At 42.7% G+C, this 27,327-nt stretch overlaps 1 protein-coding gene across 1 annotated transcript in view; it reads left to right on the forward strand.

The window, feature by feature from the left end:
- Positions 1–27,327, forward strand: part of cttnbp2 (cortactin binding protein 2) — an 84,413-nt gene that overhangs the window by 29,974 nt on the left and 27,112 nt on the right. The window contains exons 3-5 of the mRNA XM_079345565.1: positions 13,078–13,308; positions 19,707–21,138; positions 25,935–26,228. Of these exons, the coding sequence (XP_079201691.1) occupies positions 13,078–13,308; positions 19,707–21,138; positions 25,935–26,228 (1,957 nt within the window). The remainder of the gene's footprint in view (positions 1–13,077; positions 13,309–19,706; positions 21,139–25,934; positions 26,229–27,327) is intronic.

Raw genomic sequence — 27,327 nt, forward strand, 5'->3', positions numbered from 1 at the left:
AGCCTGTCTTGTATGTTCGTATTCCTTTGTGTGTGTCTGTTTGTGTTTGCTGTATAAATGTGTGTGGGCTTACAGTATGTGGGACTTCATCAAACTTTCATTGAGGCTGTCAGCTGAGCTCATTAAACATGAGTGGATCTTACCACCGCATGGGATTCTGGGTAAAAATATCCCCCTATTAAGGACTTCTTCAGCCTCCAGTCTGCATAGAAACATACCCAGTAAAAGTGTGTTGTTTCTTTTGCAGATGTCTTCGGGTAGGACATAGAGATGACTTGAACTCATTAGTATTTCTGCTTACTATAGCTGTTTTCACATATACACTCACTACTGATAATATCCTATCTGTGTATATTCTCCTGACCACACATGCTCCTGTCCCTGTCAGACCTGAGGGGGGGAGGGGGGGAGGGGTCACCTGAGGTATGACGTGGAAGCAGCGGCAGAAACAACAGTGTCTGCTATACCGTGCTGTAATGAGAATTTACCTTTATATCAATATGTGCAGTTTGATGGAGCCGCACTATCAACAGAAGAGTGAAGAACAACATATTGATGAACAGAAAGAAACTTAATGCAGGAGTTTAATTACGTGCAGACAGTCTACAGTTGTGCGCCAGTCACAGGATACCCCCCCCCCCCCCTGCTTGAGGTTAATTGTCCAGAAAGTAAAAGTAAACGTTCCCACAATTATTAACCAACATTTATAGAGAAAATAAAGGAAAGCTACAGAGGATGTTAAATAAATGTTTACACATGTCAAGCACAGGAGGCGCTGAGATCAAATCATTAAATAGGATCTAGATGAAATGTTCTCCTTCTTGATCCTGATGAATTATATGAGCAATTTAAAACAGATTTAATGAAGCGCATTGGCATAACATTCCCAAACCAAAGCAGTAAGAAATGTAACATGTGAGCCGTCACTTTATTCTTTTGAAGGTCGTGCTCTTTGCGTCACAGCTACAAGCACCCGGAGCTAACTCTTCCGTCCTGTTGGTGGCTTGATTACATAAGAATGGCCGTGCTCCTCGCTGATGTCACATGATGTCAGCAGCTCTGTGTCTCCACTCAAAGCACCAACGCACCCGGGGGCCACACTACAACCAACCCGCTCCCCTCTCCCCTGCATCAACCAACCACACAGATGGAGGGGGGGGGGGAGAAGAGTGAAAGATGGATTTTGGAAAGAGTTCCTGTGGTGGGTCAGAGCGTTACACCACAAGCAGGCGGCGAGGTTTGAGTGTGTACATAGGGACCGCCATTGTGAAGGAAAATCAATCGTGTGTGGTCAGAACAAAAAAAAAAAAGAAGCATATTTTGGCTTCTCATTTTGAATTTCTGGATTCCTGTAGAAACGTACATTTACTCCAAAGAAATCTTTGTATTTGTTTCTTTAAAAAAAGCCTCTCACTGTACTGTTGAGTGCTGCAGCTGAACACTCGCTTTTCACATTTCTGTTTCCAGAGAGCTCACGCTCATTGTTGTGCTTTCATCAACGCCTCTTTTCCTCTGCTATTGAGAATGTTCTGTGTTGTCCGCCAGTGCTTCACTCTACTCTGATCTTCTGTGCACACCACACCGATGGAGAGTTTTCCATCCTGTTTAACCTGTTAAATCGAAGGGCAGGGAAATATAAGAAAAGGGGCGTGTGCCTCTTTGTGCAGGAGCAGCTTTTTATGTATTTATTCATCCTGTAGTTTCAGCACATTGAGCGACCTTCACCGCTCCGTCTTGTTTGTTTGTGATGGAGTTTTTTGGGAGATCATGTTGATGCCATTCAAGCTCAGTGACACTTTAAACTGTCAACATGTCGCATAACACTGAAGGGTGGAACACATCCATCGTCCCATCTATTCCTTCTCTCTCTCTCTCTCTCTCTCTCTCTCTCTATCTTTCTCCAGTGTTTTCCTCCTGTGTCCCTCCCTCTCCCTCCTCTGTTCTCCCCTTTATCTGAATCTAATTTACACCCTACCTGCTCCACCTCCCCTGTCCTTACCGGATCCTCTTCGTCAAATCACATCCTCTTTTTTTTTTTTCATGTATTGATCCCTGTGGCAAAGTGAAATCCCTCATGATGGCAGGTCAGTGAGTGTCAGACACTCTGTCTCTCCTTCTCACTGCTGGGATTGATCTGATTTAGTGTTACCGTAACCACAATCCATGGTCATGCTGCACACTGATTGATATTGATGTGATGTGTTCAAGAGGCATTCTTCGCCTTTAAAAACACACTCGCAGTGCTTTGCACCCACGTATTACCTAATCTCTAGAAATCTGCAAATGAATGCAGACTCTGTAGGCGAGCGACAGGATTTTTTTTTGTTGTTGTTGGAAATGTTCATATAACAGTGTATGAGTGGCATTGTCTCTCTTGAATGCAGTGACTGTTCTTGAACCTGCCATCCTGGGTTCAATCAACTATTGTCTCATAAGATTTAGTGATTATATTAACTGATACTCATGTGAACATTTGCTCTACTTCTCAGAAAATGAACTCGAATGTTGACATGGTGAACCACGTTGCTTCAGTGTCAGTTTGGAAAATCATTCAAAGAAAGGAAGGATTTCATAAGAACAGAGAATTGATGAGTGTTTAAGATGTCACAGTAATATTGTAAATGTTGCCTTCACATCAACATTTCCTACCTAACATTTGCTAAGAGTTCATTTGGCATCACTTTAAATCCGTGCTTCTCAACTGGTGGGTCGGGACCCAAAAGTGGGTCGTGATCATACGCCTGGAAGCACTGCTTTAAATAGTGTTGTTTTTTGTTTTTTTTGGCCAAATGTTCACAAAACGTGCCAAAAATGTCGAACGTGACACGGTGACATCTCAGTTTGGATAATCTTTGATTCCTTTTGGCATTTCTTTGGTTGTCGGATTTGCAGGTTGGACGACTCAATGATGTCATCACTCTCACTTGTTTGCACTGAAATGACTGGTCAGTTGTACACCTGTAGTTATACAGTAATGACTTCATTCCACAGTGCCGGTCGTTGTTGTGTCTAATGGTGAAAAACACGTTTCTTCATCCGAAAGCTCGAGTGATTGTTGTTTAGTGACCTTTTGGCTTCATTCTTTACTGTACAAGCTGTCAGCCATTACTTGTCCAGGTTTGTTTTATGTTCTGCTAATATTGGGTTTAAATGTCACTGCAGACTCGCGGCTCATTGGCTGATCATTTGGGAGGAAGCGCTTTGAAGCAAAGATTGGTTTAATTGGTGGGTCTGCTTGTGTGTGAATGACAGATGGGCTTCAAGATCGCTGCCATCACCCTCAGGGTCAGTGCCCCCCCCCCCCAGGGACCACCCACCCGCTGCTGACACACACACACACACACACACACACACACACACACACACACACACACACTCATAGACCCACATATTTCAGAGGCTTCCATATCTCCAGGGGCCAGGAATGGATCCAAAAAGTTCAACACCCCCCCCCCCACACACAAACACACACACACACACACACACACACACACACAAACACACACACACACACATCCACAATCCTAATTCGCTCCTTCCTGGATGCTGTTTCTCTGCTCATCATCGCTCTGACCTAGAAAAGCGAATCTCGATTGGAGTCAATGAAGAGCCACCTCAGTCGTGGATGATAAATCAGGTCGCTTATCGTGCTGAGAAGCAGCAGACTAGTTGACGCTCCGAGGTGTCATTTCTCCCGTTTTGTGCCCTGAAATGTTTAAACCCTGAATATGGGCAAAGATTCCTGCTCGCCACAATATGAAAGAACCAGGATACAAACAGGATGTGTTGAATTCTTCCCTTTTTCTGTTAGACGAAGCAGATTATTGCACTTTCTGGTACTAGAGATTTTTAAGTGCAGGAAGCTCTTCAGTAACCTCCAGAGCTTTTTATCTGCTCAGAAACTTGAAACATCCGAGATGTGTTTCTCTTCATGTCCGTCCCCGTAAACCAGACTTACTAATCCTTTATCAGCGTGATCTAAAGAGTCAAATTTAACTGAGATAACCGCACCATATAATCACAATCTCAAATGCTAATTAAATCAACTTTATTCATTAAAATGAACATTGCCAGAAAATTGCGAAAACAAAATAAATCAATAAACCGTATATTTAGAAATGTTAGTTTGATTAAACGTTTAAGACTGTCACACAAATGATTTATTTTGTCTTTATGAATTTTTTTTGTTTTCTTGATTTCACTTCCTGTGATACAAACTGAACTAGTTAAACATGTGGGACTTATATTTAGTTTTTTCTGCACTTATAGAAGCTGAGATCATTAAGTGTCATGTCTAAAAGTCTCTCGAGTCCTCAAATGATTGCACTCGAGCAAACGTTAAAATGCCAAGAGCTGAGCAAACTGTCACTGTTACATCACAAATAATAACACATGTAAGCGCTGCTCCGGCTGTGAGGCCGAGGTCGGCCTGAGCAGGATGCAGTGGACACACTCGTCACAGTGAACTGGCTCTGTGTGTGTGTGTGTGTGTGTGTGTGTGTGTGTGTGTGTGTGTGTGTGTGTGTGTGTGTGTGTGTGTGTGTGTGTGTGTGTGTGTGTGTGTGTGTGTGTGTGTGTGTGTGTGTGTGTGTGTGTGTGTGTGTGTGTGTGTGTGTGTGTGTGTGTGTGTGTGTGTGTGTGTGTGTGTGTGTGTGTGTGTGTGTGTGTGTCTGAAACCAGAACCCGCAGAGGAAAACATCGATATATTGACGCCACTGTCCTCTCGGCGAGGCGTGGAGCAGGCATGACCGGCAGCACCGCCTCTGACAGGAAGTGTTGATTAAAGCCCAGCAGCAGGAAACAGGCCACACTCACCACTATAGTGATGACAGAATCTTTAACCTTGTGATTGTTCTCCTCCAGGCTCTTTTTTTATTTACATTGTGTGAGGTACATTTATTATAGATGGCACCTTTCCACACTATTATACAATATATTGAGTATTGACTCACCTTTCATGAATCTGTTGGGGCCTGACCGATATTTGTTTTTTGGGGCCGATACTGATATCAATAGCAGAAGAGATCAAATCTGATACCGATATATCAGCTGATATCGTTCTTAGATCTAATTTGCCAATATTATTGGCTGGCCGATTAATCAGTCTCTAGTTTGAACTCGTAGGACAAGTAACGTTGTCAATAATACTGAATAAAAAATGATACATAATGGTATTTTTTTCTCGATCAGCTCAACAATTCTGAGAGGAGAGAGTCTGCCTCGTCTGATGTCAGCTGATCAGCTTGTTGTCAGACCCTCTTCAGTTGGATTCTGGGTGTCTGGAGCATCAGATACTTGAATCAAGCCCCCTCGGGCACATCTTTCTTATGTTGACTTGTTTCTTTTCCCCGGACATGAACAGCTTCTTCTGTGTCAGAGCTGGACCGGCAGTCCACATGCACACAGTCGTGAATGAAGCAGAAATGAGACGCTTGAATCCATGCTGCTCTTTAGTCAGGTTGTCATGGTGCCAGAATTTTCAACTTTGATATGACTATAAGAAAATCTAATTATATTATTCATTCTTCTTCAACAACAACACACATAGAAGTCACAGGCAACAGTAATCAGATCATTTCTTGTTTTTTTTCTTGGCATTTTCTTGACGCAGCCATTCATCTCCTACACACTGGTCCTATGAAACATGCAGTTTCTCAAGCTCGGGTACTTTATGATACTGTCAATTATTAAAATAAGGGAATATCGGGTGTAGTTTTCAAACGTGGCTTTGAAAAGTTCAAACATTTTGATTGTCCAGCTGTCGTTGGTTTCTCTGATTTATATTTCTGATTTTCATTCTTCCTCGCAGCGTTTGTCATGTCTCCTCCTCACACACACACACACACACACACACACATGCACTCTCTCTCTCTGGCTGTGTTCCCTGAACCCTCTCACCCACTGTGTACAGCATGTCTGTAAAGGTTGATGCTAATAATACTGAGGTCTCACTTTGAGCCCTGCACCACTGCTCGACTTGTAAATAATCTAGTATTACTACAGTATTAATGCTGCTCTTGTAAATACAGTACCCCCCCATCCTAAGTAGAAGATAAACATCTTACTTTAACCTGATGAAGTGTCCTCAGATGCCCCGCTGTTTACACTCTGAAATACAGAAATGTATCGCTTGAATTCCCCCGCTGCCTCTCGACTTCACGGAATAAACAGAAACCGATCCTTAATTTGTGTCTTGCGTCAAACTGCAGCTCAAATCAAGAACAGACGAGGCAAACCCTCACCTCCCATGACTTTGAAGTCACATGACATCGTCCAGGTTTGAACTGAACGATCGTGTGTACACCATGGGATGGGTTGATCAGAGCCGCTGTGGTACAAATTAAGATTTTCGTTTGGGTGATTTTGCAAATAGAGCCGCTTCACAGTCATACGTAAAGTGATTTGGTCAAACGTTTAGAAGGCGAGGAAAGAAGTACATGCAGCGCGGGAGGAAGCATTACAACCAAGGGTGAGGTCGGATTTGAACCTGGCCGCCCGTTTAAAGGAGAACAGCCGCTATACATGGGACACGAACTAACAGCTCGTCCACCGGCGCCCCGGATCACATCATATATCATGTTAGTATCACAGATGGATAATACTTCAGATATTGACATTTACAGCAAGGATATTGAAGTTCTTGTTATAAGAGTATCGGTATGATCCTACAGCATGCAAAAGATCAGATCCACTGTTTACTCTAACTCTCCTCTAATGACAGCCAATGTGTGCACGGGATCAATAGAGCGTCAGGGGAGCTGAGTGTTCGACAGCTGATGAGTTCTCAGAGGAGTTAGCCTTTATGCAGACACTGTAATAGGCTAACCTTTGACCCTGAACCTCACAACCAGGAAGGATTGATTAACCTTTCCGCAGTCTGAAAGAGGGAGAGAGAAGAGCCGAGCTGAGCGAGGGGGAAGTGAAATCACCTGACATGTACGAGGAATCATTTTCTTTGCTGTCACAAAACGTAGCATGTAGTGTGTGAATATGATGTGACGAGGGAATGGTGCATATCATCACGTTAAAACATTGATGGTTTTATTTGAACACTGTGATGCTGGGGTTTTTTTTTAGCCTCATGGTTATGTTGCACGCTCTGTAGGCTGTAGTAGTCTCTGTCAAAAACTTCCTGGGGTCAAAACGACCTCGGCCCTCTGCTGCACGTCTTCCCCATCAATCTCTCCTCCCAACATTGTCTTATCTATTCTCAGCTGTCCAATGTTATCCAGGCAAAAATGGCCCTAAAAATATAATTAAAAAGATGAAACTCAGGCAGAGATAAAAGCGTCAACGTCGTTCATTTCACTTCAAAGTGAATTAAGGCACATGAGTTTATTTTGCACGGGGGAAACCCTGAATTTATTAAATCCGAAATAATTCAATGAACGTGTTCTGATCACTGAGAAGAAAGTCGGAGAAAGTAGGACATCCTGTAAACTTTAAAAACATGAAAAGAAAGAAAAAAATCAAACCAAAGCTGAGGCGATATCATCATCTCATTCTTTCTCTTCAAACCTTTCACAACCCCAGACCTTCAGTCTGAGAAGAGAGGGACTGCATGTTGAAGTGAAGAGCAGCAGGGATCTAATGCTCTGTGACTCTGTGTAAATATTTACTCCACCATCTGGGAGTTAAAGGCCAGTTTAAAGACGATGTCCCAACAATCTCTATTATTTACTCTGGAGCTTTGCAGAGGATTCCCCTCAGACGATGCCTTCACTGCTGCGGGATGTTGCAGCTTCAGAGCCGAGGCCTCGCTCTCTCTGTGATGAGTCGGAAACGTTTCATTAACTCATCAAGCGAGACAGTTGATCTGATGCAAAATAAAAGAATGAAGAACATAAAGAAATAGATCAATTAGAGACATGAGCAGGGAGCCAGTATTCACTGATGAACTAGTGATGCTTATTTTAAAAAATCTAAATGTTGTTTTATCAGCTGAATTAATTTGATTATCGTGTAATTGTTTTTTTTCCAAGTTAAAATCGTATGGATTGAACCAAGGCTAAAATAAACAAGTGAGTCATAAGTAATAAACAAGAGGCAAGAAGAGCTGAGCACAGCAGACCCGTCCTCCAGGAGATACTTGACCTCCTTCATCGCAGCGGCACGATTCTCCGGGTTGACCCGATAAACGAGCTGAATCACGTGTGACCACCAACATCCACATCGTGCTGCAAAGCTGTCGTTTGTGTGGGACAGTGAATAAGGTCACTCGTGTCACATTTCAAATAGAATAGATTTATTGTCATGACACATTTGTACAACTACATTGAAATGATCATGTGTTCGTTCAACGTGGCGTCGACATCAGATTTGAAATGTGTCATGTGACATCATTTTGCAGTTTTTGGGGCGCCCAGTGGTTGTGTTGCTCTCATCATAGGTGATAGTCCTCGTTGCAGTGGCAGCGGGTTCAAATCCGGCTCTGTGCAGCTCTGTCCTCCAGATTTACACTCTTCATTTGTCCTGCGTAATAAAGGCCCAATCATTGGTTTCCTCAGTTTCAACATTTGATATGTAGTTTTAGAGCTCTTTCATATTAAATATGAAGTTTTAAAGTTTTTCATTTTACACAACTCAAAAACTTTACAGGATACAGGACTGTAAATCCTCATTTTCACTCTTTAACACAACCTGTTTTTTTTTCTCTGCAACATCTTTTGTATCAATTTTATTCTGTCTTCTTCAAACACACACAAACACACACAAACACACACACACACTTTTCCTAAGCTGTGTGTTTTACTGGCCCGCCCCATTTGCATCAGAGCTGCCTAAGTCCTCCTCAGGATTCACCATCGATCTTGTCTGTTCTGAGTGTGTGTGTGTGTGTGTGTGTGTGTGTGTGTGTGTGTGTGTGTGTGTTTATTGTCGGACTCTCCAAACTGCATCTCCTTCTTTGGAAAGGCATCTTCACACAGCGTCCCGTCCTTTGTTCCTCTCTGTCCCTGCTGTCTGTTCTTGAGTCTTTCACACTGCGGCTCTTTTGTCTTTTTTCTCGCCTCCACATTTCATTTATTCAGTTTTCCTCCCTCACCACCAGCCTCCTGGATATGACTCACAGAACTCTTTGAATTCACATTTTAAACACTTTCATCCATCCCTGTAGTTGACACTGTAAGAGATAAAGTGAACATTATATTTCTGTCTCAGCTATGATCCTAATAACCCTCTCACAATTCCTTCACTTTCTCTCTGCATGCTTCGCTCTCATTTATCCGTCAGCAGCACTTCTGCTCCGATGGGTTCACTCTCTTTGCAGCTGCCGTGCTAAAGCCAAGTGGGTTTACAGGAGGTGGTGTTCATCTGAGTGTTGGATTTCTGTATGTGGTCATCTGGTCGTGGTCCTGTTGATTAAGGACAAGTTTGACAGAGCTAGTATTACAGAAGTGGACCCAAACTGATGACAGCTTCTTCTCCTAGCAGCACTTTGGATAACACTGGACCTCAGGGCAACATTATGCTAGTTCAGATATCCACACCATCTTGTATAACATGTTACACTCTGAGCACGTGAGGACGTGACGATGATGTTGTGGTGGGAACAATGCAGGTTCCGTGTTTGACCTTTTTACCAATGAACCTGCGGTGACTGAATTTGAATCCAGTAAACGCCGATAACGGTTTGATGTTCTCTATTTAATTGTTGGCTTGAGAACTGAGGACTTGTTAATAATCTATTACAATTTATTGACTCGATGGAAGCTGCGCCTCATGTGCAGAGACAAAGGTCCTCTACGCCGGAGGTCCAATTCTAATCTGACCTGTGGCCCCTTTTTTCCCGTATGTCATTTATGTCGCTCTCTCTCCCCAATTTCCTCATTAAAAGATGCTCTAAACAGAATATCTTTGGCTTTCAGACAGAACAGGACATTTTACAACATGATCTTAGGCTTTAGGAAACACTGATCAACTTATTCAGTATTGTTTTTGCAATTTTTTGGAGGGCTTTTTTGTGCCTTTGTTGGAGAAATAGGACAGAGACGGAAATCAGGGAAAGAGACTGACATGTGGACTAACCACTGCTTATTCAGTGTTTTATTTAACAAACGACAAAAGATGCAATCATGAATTGAGAATGGATAATCTTCAATTGCAAAGCAAGTATTGTAAAGTATTGTTGTTGGCTGTATCCACCGTACAGCATGGAGACACTGAACAGAGGCGCGCATGTACCAAACACAAACCAATCTTTACATTTAAAGAAAAACACAACCTGAATGTTGGAGTGTGGCTGATAGCACAAACGACTGACGACATTATACATGCATTAGACACTGTGTCCGTACTTTGGTTAGTTTACTCCTGCCATTGTCTTTGTTTTGTGGTTGTTACCACGAGCCTGTGTTCAGATGCTCATTCAGAGAGAGAGAGAGCCATCTTTGGGCTTCACTCGCTGAACGCCTCTCTGTTTACATTCTCCTGGAAGTCAACGCTTGAAGATGAATGAGGAACATTAGCGGCTGCAGCTGTGCAGCTCGAGAATGCCTCTGCCATGACAGTCTGTCAAGTTCACCCTCAGAATGAAGTTACCCACAACAGCTCGTTTCTGTCCTCTCACAGTTCTCAGTCGACGTCCTCTTTGAAATTATTGATACCCGTGATGACACAGTTCAACATTTTCCTGATACTATGTGAGAGGACTCCATCTCCCATCAGTCTTTGTAACCTGAGAGCAGCCTCGTGAAGTGCTGGGCGGTTTGTGTAGTGGAGCAGGCGGACTCACAGCGGTCAGGGACGAGTGGTGGTTGTTCGGGTTTTTATGGGTGATGGACCAGACGTTCTCCTGAAGCACCGAGTCAGGACTCCAGGAGGAGGGCGAGGCCTGGGCTGCGTGCTGAGGCTTTTTGCTAGCTTGACTTCATGAGCTGCTCGATTCATGCAAATATCTTAATCATGTTTGTTTTGTGGTCATGATTAATAAACATGATAACTCTGTGAAAAACGTTTAAAAGAGATGGGACCGATCTGATCCGACATCGTTATCGGGCCCGATAAAGTCTCGACGGCGCTGATCATCATCTCAGATCAAGAACTGTGGTTGGAAACCTAAAACATTCTCAGCTCGTTCAGTCTCACTTTGAAGACACCCAAGCTTGACTTTAAGAAGCGTCCTCAAATCGTCTCCATGACAACGTTCAAACGATTTAATTTGATTAATTTGACTTCCTGCTTGTATGTGAAGCCGGCTACAGCTTTGTGTAGCCTCACACATAATATCAACAACAACAACAATAGCACTGTCAGTTTTTAAGTGAACGTTTTTGAATGAAGGTTAGCTTCTTAATTACTAGTGAGATTGTTCTGTTATTCAGTGTTCATTTTGTAAATTATTTTCTCTTTTTGAGGAGACTGGCCGAGTGTCCTTCTCATAGACGTGTGCAGTAGCTAACATTATCACCAGTCCATCAGTAAAGGGCTGTTGTGATGCAGATTCAAAACTTGATCCAGTTACTAAAAGCTTCCAAAATAACCAAAGACAGTGATGTGGGACTTGAGGTTCACACACCGATCAGTGATGTCACTCATGTTATATCCAGTTCCTATAGACAGTTTATGGGTCATACAAGAAGCCTACATTTATATAACAAATTCTGCTGATGCTAAACCTTGACTCTGAGCCACAGCCAGAGCATGCTGGACAGTAACAAAACTGTCTGCAGCTCTTACTGATGTCTCTGCTGCTCAGTGGCAAAACGTGTTATTTGATGCAGTCGGTTGCCAAAAAGAATTACAGGCTAATTCTGTTGGAGTAATGAATCCCACTTGACTCGTGTTGCATCTTGTTTTGCAGTCTCTTCTACAAGCAGCAAAAAAAAAATGGCAGGCCCAAATATCAGCTGAAAGGTCGTAATGGACACTGATACATTTTACCTGTGGCTAACTGGGAGGAGGTCTGATGTTTAACTGGTAATTACCACAGACGATAAAATACCCTCTGCACTTTGAAAGGTCACATATTACGCAAAATACACGTCACCATGTTTTTCTAACACTAACATGTGTCTCTAGTCTGTCGACAAACATTATTATGAGAAAAATCCATCCTGTCTGTCTGTTGTCTGCTCCACTTTTCAGAAAATGTGTGCTCAAACAGACCGTTTGGAGATTTTCCCTTTGTGACATCACAAAGGGCAGTAACTTCTCCCACAGCTTGGTGTGTGTTCTGCCCTCTGAATCTGCCGTCTCATAGATAACGTGCCTTCTCATAGAGGACGTGGAGTAGAGAAATGGAGGGGCGTGGTCAGACAGCTCATTTACATTTAAAGCTACAGACAGAAACAGAGAAATAGAGCCGGTCTTATAGACATGATCAGATAAAGGATCAGAGTCGAGAGTTACAACAAGACTCTTCACACACATGTTTTGGGGAGCTCTGAGACTCATTTAAACTGGACGTAAAGAAATGTAATTATGTATTGTTTTACATTTTTGGAAATTTTGGAAATTCTGTAAATTAAAATAAACAAATAAATAAATAAAGAATAATTGCCCAAAATATTTTTTCATTATTTTTTTAAAAATAGTCTCGTCCTCTTGAACCCAATATCATGTATTGTCAAATCTTTCGAGCTGAGTGTATAGTGATACCAACAGTGAGCAGGAAAACCTTTTCTGTCCACAGAACATGCAGTGAGGACGTAATTTAGCTTAATTGACCACATCGACCATCAACGCTCATTTGACATCAACATCAAATGAACTATGAATATATTCCTTTTAATAAGTAATACTGGGGGATGTTTTTTTATTCACTCATGAATAATTGATGACTTGAAACATTTTTTTTTTCCGGGGCTTTAAAATTGCAGCAGTGTTTGAATGTCTTAATTAGTCGTCGTGGGCAACAGTGCAGCAGAGAGAGAGAGGATTCTCTCCGTCGTTTTGTCATTGCATTTTTCTTTTCCTCCAAAACCTGTGATGTCATTTAAAAAAGAGGCGGGATTTCACAGAGTTGATTAACAGCAGTCCGTTGGTTCTGTTTCTAAGATTCAGTCTGTATTGAAGGAAATATGTGAGTGTGTTGAGCAAGTTAAGTAACATGATGTCCCTTTCTCCTTCTGTCTCCAGGCTCAGAGAAAAGAGGTGTTTCTCCAGGAGCGATATGGTCACTACAGCCTGACAGATCCCTTCCTGGCTCTTCAGAGGGATTTTGAATGTGGGGTCCCTGGAGGAGACAAAGAGCGGCGGCCCCTGGGCTCCAGCCCCATCTCTGTCCTAGAGGCCGTCATGGCTCACTGCAGGAAGATGCAGGAACGCATGTCGGCCCAGCTGGCCGCCGCAGAGAGTCGTCAGAAGAGGGTAAGACAACACAAGGAGGAAGGAAGATGAAGAGGAGGAGGAGGAGGAAGAGGAGGAGCAGATACTGTATAAGTTGCCCCTTTCTCTGAGTCATAGTCTCACTCAAATGTTGCATTTTTCTTCCTGTGCTTTTGAATTTTTCTAACAAATTGCAACATCAGTCACATGGTTCATAGATGTTTGAGAAGAAGTTTTGTTTTCATCTCTCAGACATTAGAGCACCAGTGTTTTAGCTACTTTATAGTTTATAGAGAAGTGCAGTAGGAGAGAAGGACTGGCTGTAAACTTTAAACTCTGCTCAATTCGACATTTTCTAAATTCTTAAAGATTCAAATTACAAAATTGAAAAACTGACCTTTGAGACAAAAACGAGCAGTTATAGGCCAAGCCTTGATGGAAATGTTTAAAATGCCTTACACTGTACTTTATTTAGTCTCAGGGGCTCGTCAATGATTGCTCCAAAACAGGACAGAAATCATTAAACTGGGTGACACTGGTACTCTGCTTCAACATTAAGCTTTTATTTATGTTTGTCTATTTGATGCACTCGAGGAGAGTCAAAGAAATACCAAAACATTATGTTGTTTTTATCTCCTGTGGATCGTACACGTTTGCTTCACTTTGAATCCATTCAACAGTTGTTTTTCTACCCTGATGAAACTGAAAGCATCACTAATTCAGCCCAGCCATACACACTGTTCCATTAGAATAAGTGCATCCTTCAAGGCCTTGTGTTTATGTGAGTTCAGTTTAATTGCTTTGGCCTGTAGGCCCATTTAAAGAAAGGTGAATAAAAATAAGAAACAGCAGTGTTTACAGGAGCAGATGTGGACGGGACGTCTCTCCTGTTCGACCACAGATTGTGTTTGTTTACTCCTGACTCAAATATCTGCTGCGCAAATCCTGCAGAGGACGATGCAGAGTTTTCTCTGTGTGGACGGGCATATTAAGAACTTGATAGATGGGAATAGCAGTGTGTGTGTGTGTGTGTGTGTGTGTGTGTGTGTACGACCCAGAACTCTTTAGGATTATGTGGCCCTGATTAACTGGGCGGCCAGATGTCAGTTGTGGCCATGTCCCATTTCCCCCCTCCCCCCTCTCTCTGTGTTTGGAAATATGGATGTGAATGTGTGTAGATGAGAGGCTGGCAGAGTGAATGTGGGTAAGAAATAAAGAAGGTATACTTTGTGAATGTGTGTGTGTGTGTGTGTGTGTGTGTGTGTGTGTGTGTGTGTGTCCTGTCCCTGAACTCTATAAAAAATAACAGAGATGATGTAGTTTGGAGCCCAGTGGAAAATCACACACACACACGCGCGCGCAGATGAAGAAGAGAGATGGAAAAGAACGGAGCGGGAGGAAGGGAGCGGTATGGGAATTGGCTGTTTTGACTGTGAAGTCGGTTAAACGGTTTTAGTGGCTGCAGTGGTTTGGTGTTCATGCATACACGCTGTGTCCTGGTCCTTTAGTCAGGGCTGAGTACCAATAGTTTTTTGTGTTGATCCCGAGCCAGTTCATACTTTTGACTTTTCAGTAGACGAATAGTGACGGTGTTTGATTAAAAACAATCCTCTGATTCAGGTGGATTAAAATTTCATAAGATACTAAATGATACGCCGTCTCCAACAGTTAGTTTTTAATCGAGCTTGGCAGGATGAATCGCACCTTTGTTCATTGCTGCATCGCTCTGAAAATGATCTTATTCTTTTGGCCTCATTTCACCTCTAAAGACAGTTTAGTCACAGGCTATAGGCTTTTGCAATGATAACTTAAAGGATCATAGACTACAATTAGATTCTTGTAGAGCGTAATCCCACATTGCACTCACGCAGTATCCCAACAGAACAGGCTTATTCAGCTACAGTTTGGACTGCAGCTCGAACGTGAGCGTCTCCCCATCGTTACCATCTCTACTTATCTTAACTGCTTCCTGTTTGGTGCTGGTGAAAAGGCTAAATTGGTCTTGACAACTTGACAATTTGCATGAGCCAAGACTGAAAAATATAAACATTTTTGGATTTTACTACAACATGGAATCAAGAAGCGAGAGTTTAAAGACCACCTTTAATCACCTGGACTAAGTGTAGTGTGTGTGTCGGCTTAAGTAAACCTCAGAGTTTGTACATCAGTTTCAGAAAAGAAGGTGAGGATGTTTCTGTGCGATGGAGGTCAGAGAAAATGTAACAGCACCCTGTGAAGCCCCTTTAAAACCGAAAACAATTTAAACTGCTTCTCAAAAGAGGAAAAAATGCATCACAGAGTGGCATTCAAAAACATGAAAGCAAAATATCACCAAATAATGTGAAATGCTTTCATCCAAAAAGATACCAAAAAAAAATAAATCATGGTATTGACTGAGCTTTGAGCTGAACAGGAGCTTGACCTTAAAAAGCTCCGTGATCAGATTAAAGTGAGAACAGGAGGATTTGTCCGCTGCCGGATTTTCTCTACAGATCATGATGATAACTCAATACAAGGATCTGCTCTGTTTTCAATCTCTAAATAGAAGTGATCAATCACAGAGGCTTGCAAAATAAATCTCGTCTCTGACAGTTTTGTCATCTATGTTCTCATGTTAACACAACAGTATTCGGGGAAAATACTCAATGATAATCTTTTCTTTTCTGAGCAGTTAAAGAGTGGATATTCAGTATTTTCGGTGTCGACCTGGATGATGAATGTTTTCAGGGACTCAAGGCTCTCATTACAGACATTTTGTTAGCTTGATTCCACCTCAAAACTAACAAAGAAACCGGGATTGTCTCACTTTGACGCTTTCCCAATATCCACCCTGAGAAACTGGCAGAAGCACTTTTCAAAATGACTTTCACCTTAGAGAGCTTTTGCTTCATTTGACCCTGAAATCATGTGTAAAGTGAAAGACAGCCACCACAAAATAGCAGTTCACTGTCTTTTTTGTGTGTTTTTTTTTAGCACAGAATGAATCCCCGTGTCACCACTGATTGCACAGTTTTACCCAAATTGTCAACAACAGGAAACAAACCTGACAGGCTGGGATGAATGGTTAAGTTGGAAGCTTTGGAATGACCAGTGACACAACAATAAACCAACACACACTCACAGTGTGCTCAAAGGGGTCTTCTGGTTGCTGGGTAAAGTGAATTTCACCAATGCTATCTTTATCCCCTCCGTCCGTCTCCGCTCTTGTCGTCCTCCTGTGAGTAAATCACTGAATTATCCATGAGGTCTGAGGCGAGCACACTCTGAATCGCTTTATGGGCATAACGTAGACACGCCCACTCCCAGAAAAAAACTGTATTTGTCAGGTTGTGTGGGTGAACATGCTAATGTGTGTTGTGAGGCTGGATTTGGAGGAAAGGTCACGACCGCGTGTGCTGAAATTCCTTTTTCTTAAAATAGTCCTGCTTCCTTTCGCCTCTCTTCCCCATATCGGCCCAGAAGCTGAACGTTAGCTCAAAGCTAGCTCATACCTCAGTGCTGCAGCTTCTCAGGTGTATTTTAAGACCTCAAAGCAGAGAATCTACTTGTAAGCTTTACTTGAATATTTCATTAAGACGTGGGGAAGTTCCAGGAAGCAGTAGAGCTACCTTATCATGCCCTCCAGGTGTCCAGTTTAATGTCATTATTATTTCACTCTGCAGTGGATTGCACATTGAGGTTATACATAGTAACAAGTATGAGCCAAGGTTGAACATATTGTGAAGTTTTTATCATTGTATTCACTCAGTAAAGAAGGTCAACTGCCTCATTATGCTTTATTAATCATACCAAACAGAGACAATCATCTCTGGAGATTTTTTTTCTCCTGGCCAAATCAACTGAGATTCTCATCCTCCCTGTGTAGTCATACCAATCACACAGCTTTGTAAAAAGAATAGTCTTCTGCTGCATTTTAATGAGCCCACTGTGTTGGCACCGAGGGGGGCTGCTGCCTCAAAGGGGTCCTTCAATAAAAAAACAAAACGTATCATCATTGCTGGATCGTCCTGCAAATGTGCTGAGCTCTGCTCAAATTTAGCCACAGTGTTCAATACCATCCAGAAAGTATCACCACGTCGAATATATTTCAGCTTTTATTACCGTGCAAAGGTAACAGTTACCCATATTAACTTAAACTAGGAAGTGGGGAAAACAAAAGTGAACAGCTTTCTGTTAAAGGCCGGGTAGGTAATATTCAAAAAGTAGCAGGATTTTGAAAGTAGCATCCTCATCGTCTCGTTTTTCCGTATTCACCCACCCCCTCCCCTCTGTGCTCCTTCAAAAGCCACGCCCCTCACTTACATGCTCTAGCGCCATTGGTCCAGAAGCGGATCTCAGCTCATGTTTTGAGTGTGGGCTCATTCATGCATTGGTTTAGAGAGGCTTGATTGGTTTATAAAACGTGTACCGAGTACAGACATTGGTCGAAGTTTTTACGCGTTTACAACATAGACTGTAAGTTTACAACATATTTCCAACTGCTACAGATGACAGACTTTTTTTAAATTCTTTTTCAGAGCACATGACTTATTAATTACTGTCAGGACCTAAAGACAAATTCAACCGAAATCTTAAAAAAGTGTATCTGGAGGAAATTACCGACCCTGCCTTTAAGTGTGACTGACTTTAATAATGATGCATGCCCAAAAGCACGAAAAAGAAGAGAACGTACATTTTTGTTATTTTGACTGAATGGATTTCTTAAGGTGATAGTTAAGTAAGAAGATGGAGGCAACATCCAATCATGCATGTGCTCAAACATAAAAACTACCTCAAGGTGAAAACCATCAACAAAAAGAAAAAAAGGTTAAATAGTTTTCTCGTCATATTCGATTATTCTTCTCTTGCTACTATATTTGACCTGCTTTGTATTTAAAGTGTTCTTATTGCTTAGTGGCTGCTTGATTGTAGAATATGTAACTAAATATTCCTTTTTTATCACCGCTGACATTTCACTGGACTGGAGCGTTGAAAGTTAAAACTGAGCCTCGAGCGGTTCATAAATCCTTCTCCATCCGACGAGCTCTTATGCTCAACCACACAAGTCTTTTTGGAGCTTAAGAGTTTAAAATGTTTCCAGCAGTTCATCCTGGTAACAACCTCAACATTTGGACTGATTTCTTGACTGAGTTGACATCCATATTTTAAACATGTTTCAATCTTTCCCTGTTACTATCCATGCTACCCAGCATGTCACCACCTTCACAGCTTCCCTACATTTGCTCTTTGGAGGCATTAGGCCGACTTACAGCAGACATAATCCTCACCCAATTAGCAGCTAGTCGTAGCACCTCCTTTTGAGCTGCAACTGGAGTTCCCTTTTTGCGCTCTCCGCTGCTTATTAACCCCTGCCTCCTCCTCTGCCTCAGCTGGTCGTGATACATAATCCCTGATGGTTTCAAACGGGGGCTGTTGAGGACATCAGGGAAGGGAGGGGGTCTAGTTGAAGACACAGGTCTCAGGGTGTCAGCTCTTTTGTTCGAAGGCCTGTTAGAGCGATTGTGTCTCAGCAATTGGGTGGAGAGCCCCGGTTAAGCCTCGTCACCCTCTGTGGAGCAGACTCTGAGCTAACAATAGCAGCAACGCTCCAGATTTAGAGGCCGGGGCTTTGACAAGTCATCGAAATTCAAGCGTGTGCACAGACAGTGTGTCTCTCTGAATAGATAAATAAGACTGTCCCAAAGGCGCTCCTTGGACTTATAAAAGCTTCTATTTGTGTAAATATCCACTCATCCATCATCGTGCCTGTCTATTTAGTCGAACCATTTTGTCCGGCTCATTTGATTTCATCTCTGCTCTTCTTGAGAAAATCTTTCCGCCTCATTTTAGCTTCATGACTAACGAATCACTCAGCGTTAGGATTTGGATAGTGGCATTACCGCTGACATTAAACCTCTGCAGGCATGAAACGTTTGATTGCAGACTAAGCTGAAACTCCTGAAAGTTCTTCGGTGTTATTCAGATGTGACGCCCACTGTGCTAAGATTGGCAGTGTGTCACGGATGAGTTGGAGGATAGACGGGGCATGCAGGTTGCAACCGATGTTTGTTTGAAATATGTCCGTGAGAGGGATTTCATTGAGCTTTTTCAGCCCCATGAAAAGTCTGTATTTGTAAAATGTTTTATTGATAAGCAGATATTATTTGATGTTTAATTCTTTAACATAAGGAGATGGTTTGTAGCTTCTTTTGCATGAAATGACTCAAACATAGAATCTGAGATCAGATTTAGTCAATTATAAATGTTCATAATTTTAGTATCTAATTAAATTATAGTTGAAGTGCTCGCAAAAGCGTTTGTCTTTTGGAGATCTCCCAAGTCAAACTCCAATATCAAAATTCCGTGTCATGAACTTTGGGGACCCGTTCGTTATGTTTTTGTAAAACTGTTCAGTAATCCGTGCTGAAGATCCCTGACTCTGTTTGTGTTTCTTACTTCAGCTGGAGATGGAGAAGCTGCAGCTCCAGAGTCTGGAGCAGGAGCATCGCAAGCTGACGGCGCAGCTGAAGGACGAGCGTGAGAAGAACAAGCACATCGTCATGATGTTGGTAAGAGAGTGCAAGCAGCTCGCCACACGGGTAGTGGAGGAGTCGCAGCGCTTCGATGAGCTCCAGGCTCGTCTCGACGAGGAGAGTCGCACCTCTGGCCGGCTGCAGGAGGAGCTGAGCTCTGAGCGGCAGCGGAGCCAACAGATGGAGGCAAAGATGGAGAAGCAGCTGTCAGAGTTTGACACGGAACGGGAGCAGCTGCGTGCCAGGCTAGGCCGCGAGGAGACGGAAAGCCACAGTTTGCGGCAGCAGGTGGAGCAACTCAGGACTGAACAGGGAGATGAGAAGGATGGAGCCTCGGTCTCCCAACCTGCTGCTACTGAAGCAGAACCTGCTGCTGCCACCAGCCCACCACCCAAAGCTAAAGTTCTCACATCTGTTTCTGTAGCTACAGAGCCTATCAGCTCTCGAACAGCGTCTTGCCAAACGGACCTGCCTCCCATTGAGGCAGAGGGTCCCAAGAAGACCCCCCTCACAATACCCGTCAAACCAACCCCTGCCAACTATGTGGGCCTGAGTCTGCCAAAGACCGCTGGCCGGGGGATCGTCCACAGCAGCTCAGGAGGACTGGCACAGACAGAAAATGGCTCCGAAGGCCAAGCCCCCCACGGCTTACCCAGCGGAGTCAGCCCTCGCGTGCAGGCGGCCCGATATAAGTTCCAGGAACAGGACCAAAACGGCACAGCGTCCCAGAGTCCTCCATCCCGTGACCTCTCCCCCACCAACCGCGATAACTTTGCCGCCAAACAGCAAGCCCGCCACACTGTCACACAGGTCCTCTCACGCTTCACAAGCCCTCCAGCAGGAGGTGCTGGATCTCTTCGTCCAGGCCTGCCTCACTCAGCTTCAGAGGGAGGCCCTTTTCCCGGCCGCCTGAGCCATCCCATCGGCATCAAGTCGCCCACGGTGGCCAGGATCGACCGGGGAAACCCTCCCCCTATCCCTCCCAAAAAACCAGGCCTTTCCCAGACCCCCTCACCTCCTCACCCACCCATCAAGGTGGTGGGGGACAGCAGCCGCTCTCCTGCGGCTGGGCTGAAACCAGCCACGCCCCAGCTGCCGCCCAAACCCGCCCTGGACCTGGTCCCAGCCCTGACAGCCTCTCAGGTGGGTGCCTGCTCCCCCTCGTGCTCCCCGGAGCCTGGTCGGGGCCCTCAGCGGCAGCTGGCTGCAGCATGTGCAGAGTGTCCCCCTGTCATCAGCCCTGTCATCACTGTCAGTAGCCCCTCCTCCATAAACCCCCCCTCCACCTCCTCCTCCATTAGTGCTTCATCCTCCTGTAGCCCCCGTCCCTCAGCAGGCAGCCAACTGGCAACAGCATCAGGTAAAGGGGCTTCTCCATACTCCATCTCTCTCCAGTTCCTCCAGAGTGCCTCTTTACTTCACCTGTCTGTCCATGGTGCTAACGTAGCATAGCATAGGGCAGAATATCATAGCGATCAGGTCACAGGGAAACTGACTTTAAACAGGGATGCAACAGAGAGCAGCTCATGAGTTAATTCAGTTAATTAACACTGACTCTTTCAACACCTAAAGATCTATTCTATTCTATTTCTACTTATCTCTCTCTCTCTCTCTCTTTGTCCGTAAAATATCCTTCTTTTGGACACCTTTTATCTCGCATGTTGTCACGTTAGCCCTGACTGTGTTCGTATCAACAGCAGACACTGACAACATGTCGCTAACATGTGCCTTCCTATTGTTTTTCAAAGACAAACCGTTAGCTTTCTTACTGCAGAAGAAGCATTTTCAGGGTTACATCAGGCAAAGCAGCCATCTCACCTCTCCTCTACGCCGATGAGATGTTTAGGCCCCTCTACCAGTAACCCCTCTCCTCTCTGAAGCTGATGCCAGAGGTTGCTCTTCCTTCCCTCCTTCCCCTCCTCTTCCACCCTCATGTAGCATGCCATGACCGCTCTTGTACTTCCTGCACTCTTCCTGTTTTGGCTTCCATTCACTCGTCTCACTGGCCTCCTGTCCTTTCATTGACCACTCCCTGTGTTTAATTGAGACATTTTGATAAAAGTCTGCATTTATATCTGTGTGCTTTGATGTTCTCTGTCCTAGTGCCGTGCTTTGATAAGGACTGGATTGTCTAAGAATAATTTAGGTTAATTAATCCAGGGCCTTATTATAAGGGTTTGTGTCCATCATTTGTATCTGCAATGATGACATTGGACTCTCCAAAATCATAGCCAGAGGATTCCACTGCTGGTCTATCTCACCATGTGGCCATGGGCCTGCAAGAAGTCCAATTATGACCACAAAAAAAAAATCATTAAGGGGCGTTTATTTTCAACATAGTGCAACGAGTTTAGTAAATGCTCCTTTAAATATGCTTAAGATAGCAGCTACACTATCGTCTGTTATGTCTGTCACGTAAACCTCTTATGCCCCTGATGAAAATCCTCTAGAAATTCTTACACTAACAGTCTCAGGTTGTTATATTAAGTGCCAATACGGAAAGGATCCCTAAAGGGATAGAGCTTTTATCTTCAGGTGAAATCCTTTAAAAGCCACAAGCCACTCTCCCTCAACCACTCTCTTCAGAGCCACTGAGAGAGAGCCACTTGAAAAATGACAGAAACCTCCCAGAACAAACATGTTGCTTGGATAAGATAGGATAACATTATATTGTCCTCTTGAGGGAAATTTGTCTTGAAAAACAGAGCCACACAAAGCTGCATTCATGGTGCTGCAAACACTCAACAGTAAAACACAGTAACACAAAGCAGTTCACGCTGATGCTAGAGGAAGATGTACCCGTCAAAATGGGCAGAAAGCTACATGGACTAATATTAATAATATTCTAATATTGTGCCAACCCCCTAATATTGTCCTCTCCCTATTCAATATATTTTACTCCAAACAATAAATAAGTCTCCCTAAATACAACATTCACTTCTGTTGTAAGATCAAAAACCTTCCCTGGTATTTTCCGACTCTTTCTATAACATTATTAAAATGTTGTTAAAAAAAGTTTTGACATCCAAAAGGGTTTACATTGCAAAAGCCAGCGGCAGATTTTGGAGAAATACTTAACCTTTCTGTTGCTTTTATTCATTAAGTCCTCAATAATCTTTAAGATAAGGTCCAGATTTAGAATAGGACATTTCCCAACTAAGAACACTTCACTCCATTAAACACATGAGACTAATCCCCTGTCTTTGTGTGTGTGGTCAATTTATTACTGCTCAGCTTGTGCAGCTCTTATCAAACCTGCATACTTCCATTCATGTGATGTGACATTTTAAAGGGCAGAAGCAGACCTCTGTGATTCAAAATTAATAACATCTTTGTTATTTCAGAGTGATCTCCTGTAAAAAAAAAAAAAAAAAATGGGTTCACACACCAGTGTTTCCTTTTTTAAGACTTTGTTGAATTTGATAGACCTCCTGCTTACGTGCATGATAAAGCAGCGGAGTACTTTGGGCTGATTCATCACAATGTCAAAGGATGTCCACCGTCTCTCATGTCAGCCGCCAGATATGTTTATAGCCTTTTGTACTTTTTCTCTTCACACACACACACACACACTCAGGCAGGATGCAACCTCAAAGGCTGACATTATTCATTAGCTGCTCTTCACCTTTACTGAAGACTATCGGCCTGTCTCTCTCTCTCTCTCTCTTTCTTCCTCTTCAGTGTGAGACAACATTCAGTTCATTTTTCTGCCACTCTGCACTTTCTAACCCCCTGTCTAACCTTCCCTGTACAGAGCAGCCATGCATCATGTGTAAAAGTAGTTTCAAGTTGCCATCGCCATGACATCTCTCAGTAGGACCGTTTAGCGACTGTGTTGGTGTTTTAATTAGGTCTGTTTTCTATTCTTTGCTATATCTGTTTGTTCTTACTCCCTGAGAATTATTATATTAATGCTCTTTAATTTCTTTAATATACCAAGTGTTTTGTATTTTTATTTGTGTGTGTGTGTGTTTAATTGCCCATTTGTGAGTATATTTTGTTATTTTTCCAGGCTGCACACTTGTTGATGAAATCCAATGGAAAAATATCCTCATTTTAAATAGTTTTCACTTTTTGTCCATCAGTTAAAACACATTTTTTATATATTTAAGTCAACTTTGACATTTATATAGGTATATAAATTCAAGAGAAAACTCATAATAAACTCTGAAACCTTCTGGGGCTTCCGTCTGTTAAAGCTTGTGCTGTGCAGCAACACTTTTGATTATGTTGGGAATTTTTCCAATAAAGGAGTCAATAAATTCACTCCCCATACCGTGTGCCTATGATGACAATAACTAATCAGACCTATTTGGTTTTTGTACCAGGCTGTATTGTCCATGCATTGTTCCTGCATGTTCATGTCTGCTGTCAAAACAGACTTATTTGAATTTGATGTGTGTGACTTCCAGGGCTCCTGGCCCAGCCTCAAGTGGACACTCGATGGATTGCAGGATTTTTCCTCTCCACTTGGGTGTCATTTTTCAACACTGAAGGTTGCTGCTGTAATTAAAAATATACAAAGAATATTTTTGGTGAAAGCCTTATGGAAACCTGTCTGAAACTGTGATGCAGTGTGAACATTTTTTTTTTTTTGTAACATTTTTAAGCCAAACAAACGTTTAAACCAATATAACAAACTTGAATACATTTTTGGCATTATTTTGAGATTGAAACTTCACTTAGACTTTAGTGGTATTGGATTTTTCTGGTGGCAGATATGAAGAAAAGATAATCTTACAGGTGGTGTAAAATAGGATAAGCTTCTACAGTACAGTTTAACTGGACGAGCTCCAGATAAGGATAAAACAAAGACTCCCTCTATAATCCACACATAATCCTACTGATTTGTTCATAAAACATACCTCCACATGGTATTAGCCAAGATCATCTCTGACCAACAGAAACCCACTGCATTACCTGTTTTTTAGTTTTTAATACAACTTACTTATTTTGATTTACAATCTCATACTCAAACAGTAAACTATTCATTTAATGATGAACAAAGAGTTCATACTAAACAAGTAGTAGTTTAACTTGATTGTGATCGACCACAAGTTCTTTATCCTTGCTTCTGGCTAGGCATTATGTCCCTCATAAATACACAAACATCCAACTAATTTTGGTATTCGATGTCCTGGACATGACTACAAAGTTCATAACTGTATGTGTCGAGTTTTTAATGTCTTCCGGTTTTCCTTAGGACAGATTCTCGGATTTCTCCATGAGGTATACAAAGATGTCTGACCACTGTAGCTTCGGTCATTTAGTTACTGTAGATCCTTGCCCCTCTGACCTGACAGTGAATGCAGGTCAGGAAACCTCACCCCATTGCAAATGGTTAGCTTGTTACTGTAAGTAAGACGAGTTGTGTTAGCTGCCAGACAATGTCCTAGTTTGACAGCAAGCTACTTCCAGCTTACTTTCTGACACCAGTGAGGCTCTGCCCACAAAACATGCCATCCATCACTGTGTACAAAAAGAAAATGGTCTGTTGGCTAAGATTTGACTCTAAGCTAGCAAGCCACATTACTCTGTACTTTGAAACTTCTGTCTTTGTATGTTTGAAGTTGAAGAAATGCTGGCAGTGTAATTGTTCACACACTTTCATTATGTATCATCTTGTTCCATCCATGAATGTGAAACTAGGGTCTAACCGACTCTGCTCCGTCAAGTGAAAATGTTTTACATAGAAAGTTTAGCCTGTACAAAACAACAAGAAACCATTAACCTCTTTTATGAGCGTTTCCTTTTACTTGGTATTTAGAAACTTTTAGACCTGAACCAGAAATTAAATAAAGATCCAGGGATTTGAACAATGTGTTTGCTGCACGACATGAGCTTGAGCTAACTGGCCCGTTAACACACCGCCATCTGTTGAGGTTAATACAACCACTGCTTCTGTATTCACCTTAGAAGTGTTTTGTTTTTTGTTTTTTTTTAACTGCACTGTCTTGCTCTTGGCTGCTGCTTGGACAAAACAGACTGTACCGTTGTGTTTGCTGAACTGAAGTGTTATCTCTGTTCCTTCCAACTCGTCCACACTCCTACCCCCTTGCTCTCCCATGCTCAGCACTTCTAGAAGCTTCCTCTTCCTCCTTCTCTTCCTCTTCCTAGTTTAACCTGTGCTGCTCCTGCTCCTCCTCCCCCCTGCAGGCTGGTGTCCCTCCGTAGTCTCCTCTCTAAGCGGCGGTGGGCCTGCTGCCCTGGACGGCGGGCACCCCCTGCTACCCCAAGCTGCTTCCCAGGGAAATGTCACTTTATTGTCAATGCTGCTTAACCAACCAGACCCGACCACCATCATCACAACTACTACAAACACCTTCACGTCCACCAACACTACCAACACCATCGACAACAAGCCAACTCTACTTGACCAAGACCACCATCTCTACCACAACCTCAACCAAACCTCTGCCTTGTTTGCTGCTGCTCAGAATGGGCACACAGGTAATTTATGTTCTATTAATTAATGTGTGTCTATATTTGGTTGTTGAAAAGTATCGTGAAGGGGACATAATATGAAAAATTCCACCTTGCAGTATTCCTGGTTTGATAATCTAATCTGAGTTTACCAACCCACAAAATGTAAAACAAACACATCAAGTCTTTTTTTTTGTGGTCACCCATGAACTCCACCCCCAGCCGAGAGCAAGACGTTTGTGCAGGTCCGCTATTTTTGTTCTCTTTACAGAGGAGTGATGTCTACCGGGATATTGGACAGGGTCACAAACTTCCTCTGGTGCTTGATTCTTGTTATATTTTGACCAAAAGCACAGCACAGATGTTCCATTTAGACCACAGGGGACTGATTGTAAAGGTGGGAAAGGGGTATATTATGTCCTCTATAAAGGACTACTGGGAGCTGGCTGCCTGTTTGGCTGTGAAGCTCCTCCCATGCAGGTTCAGAAAGTCAGAGAGGAGAGTCAGTGGAGAAAGACATTATATACAATTGTGTCAATTAAATGAAAGGTATTGCACATGCGGGACACATTGTAGCTAGAAGTAAACAAAAAAAGAGTGGTGGCCATCTCACCAAGGTCCGTTAGGTTGTGTCCTTCAGGATTTCTTTTGGGAATGTGTGTTTTCTGCAACCTGTGAAAGGATTATATTTCTGCTAAATATGTACAGGTTTTTTTTGTCTCTGCAGAAATTTACATTTCTGTAGAAAAGGATTGCATGCCGTTAGTAGTAATAAATCATAAAATGCTCAAGTCATCCACAGCAGGTCAAATGCAACCTACATTTAAAAAATGTAAAAAACAAACTCTTGGTTGTCCTGTTCTGTTTTAAGCTTGTAATAAGCATAGATTTAGACTTTTGTATGTCCTAAAAAAAAGCTCTGTAACAGCGGTGTATCAATTTTACTTTGCCAAGAATTTAATTTAAGAGTTTAATTGCTTTTCAAATCTAGCTCCGTCTTTTTGTGGTCTTAAGTATGGCACGTAAAGAGGACTGCTTTTTCCAAATGAGTTGCGACAATCAGGGTCCATTATGCATGACTGGTTTGAGTGCTATTTTATTTGGACAACCTGCTCTCGCTGGCTCG

Source organism: Symphodus melops (assembly GCF_947650265.1).
Source record: "Symphodus melops genome assembly, chromosome: 6".
In the NCBI taxonomy this organism is placed as follows: domain Eukaryota; kingdom Metazoa; phylum Chordata; class Actinopteri; order Labriformes; family Labridae; genus Symphodus; species Symphodus melops.